General features: G+C 34.1%; 1 protein-coding gene across 1 annotated transcript in view; it reads left to right on the top strand.

Moving 5' to 3' along the window:
- Positions 1 to 1,560, top strand: part of FUNDC1 (FUN14 domain containing 1) — a 24,583-nt gene extending 23,023 nt beyond the window's left edge. The window contains exon 5 of the mRNA XM_012001598.1: positions 926 to 1,560. Within this exon, the coding sequence (XP_011856988.1) occupies positions 926 to 1,003 (78 nt within the window). The 3' untranslated portion in view covers positions 1,004 to 1,560. The remainder of the gene's footprint in view (positions 1 to 925) is intronic.
- Positions 1,561 to 1,704: the final 144 nt, after the last annotated feature.

The raw sequence follows: 1,704 nt of genomic DNA on the forward strand, positions 1-1,704 counted from the left end.
GGTTATCATGTCTATGAAGTCTCATTTAGTCTTAAATAGTCCTTTCATCTGTTAATTTTATTCCCGCATCTTTCATGGCACTGACGTTTTTGATGCCTCTAGGCAGAATATCCCACAGTCTGGCTTTGTCTGATGGCTTCCTCATGATTTTATTCTGGTTAAACATTTTACCAAAGTGATTTGTTTTGGTTTTGATCCTGTATGTTTTTTTTCTGTTGGCTAAATGGACTATTAATAAATACCATTGTGCCTGCCGTGACAATTTATTAAATAATCTGTGTGAATAACTTGATGATGGGCCATTTATATCTACTTTACTGGTAGATTTCTTTTTACTTGTGAGATTATTGCTGCCCATGTACTTATCTCAATAGCCAAGGAGCTTACTGGGCATGACTGTGTTCTCTAGGCTCCTTCAGTTAGTCAGGGACATTTCTGGGATCTTGCATGCTGTTTGACACCTACAGTAGTAGGTGCACAGGAATTTTGGCTGAGTATTTGTTGAATTGAGGAAAATAGCTGAAACTGCTACTTGGCTCTGGATTCAGTAAGAATTTTTTTTTTTAATGTGCATCTTTTTATTGTGGTAAAATAGATATACAAAAAAAAATTTACCAGTTTAACCATTTTTAAGCGTACGGTTCAGTGGCATTAAGCATATTCACATTTTTCTGCAATCATTACCACTATCTATTTCCAGAACTTTTTCATCATCCTAAACTCTGTGCCCATTAAACACTAATTTTCAGTTTGCCTCTCTCCCCAGCTCTTATTGATCTGTATTCTGCTTTCTGACTGCTCATATGAGCAGAATTATGTAATATTTGTCCTTTATTGTCTGCCTTATTTCACTTTGCATAATGTTTTCAAGGTTCATCCCTGTTGTAGCATAATTAAGAGTGTTTTTGTTTAAACTTTGTTTCAGGCAACAGAATTTATCAAGCAGAACATTGTGATATCCAGTGGATTTGTGGGAGGATTTTTGCTCGGACTTGCATCTTAAGGACATGAATATTCTCCCATAGTGGATTCAACTATGAGAAGAGAAGTGGCAGCAATAAGGCAGTCTCTCAAGTCATGCTGCCAGAGTCTCTAGGGCAAGGAGAAACAACTAGCTGGACAATACTCAATTCACAACTTAGCATTTTGCCAGCTGAAGCTTGGCAAACTAGTATCTGCTGTAAAATAACCTGTATGGTATGTGAACCATAGTATTCCTGAGCAAAACATGGCTTTCACCGCTTTGTAAAAATTTGCATCTGTTTAGAAACTAGCCTATAAAATATCACCATTGGATGTAGATATGGAGAGAAAAGAAATATGTTGGGTTTATTGCTTAGTGAAATCTTTTCTTTTTATTTAAATAAAATATTCATTGTGTTTTATGGTATGTGTCCATAATTTAAAATTTGTATTATAGTTTCAGTATTAAGGCTGACTTTTTTTTTTTTTCTCCTAGATATGTTTCCAATAAGTTAAAAAACTGTAATACTCTTTTGTGGAAAGCTTTAGAAATATAATTATTAAAGATATTAAACAGACTCTGCTGATGTAATATGATACCAATTTTTATGTTGTTTTTTCCTGGAGTTATTACTTTGTTATAAATGTAATAATTGTACATTTCTTTTCTTTTCTTTTTTTCTTTTTTTTTTTTTTGAGACAGAGTCTTTCTCTGTCACCCAGGCTAGAGTGCAGTGGCAC

This window comes from Mandrillus leucophaeus, unplaced genomic scaffold (assembly GCF_000951045.1).
Source record: "Mandrillus leucophaeus isolate KB7577 unplaced genomic scaffold, Mleu.le_1.0 Scaffold666, whole genome shotgun sequence".
Classification (NCBI taxonomy): Eukaryota; Metazoa; Chordata; class Mammalia; order Primates; family Cercopithecidae; genus Mandrillus; species Mandrillus leucophaeus.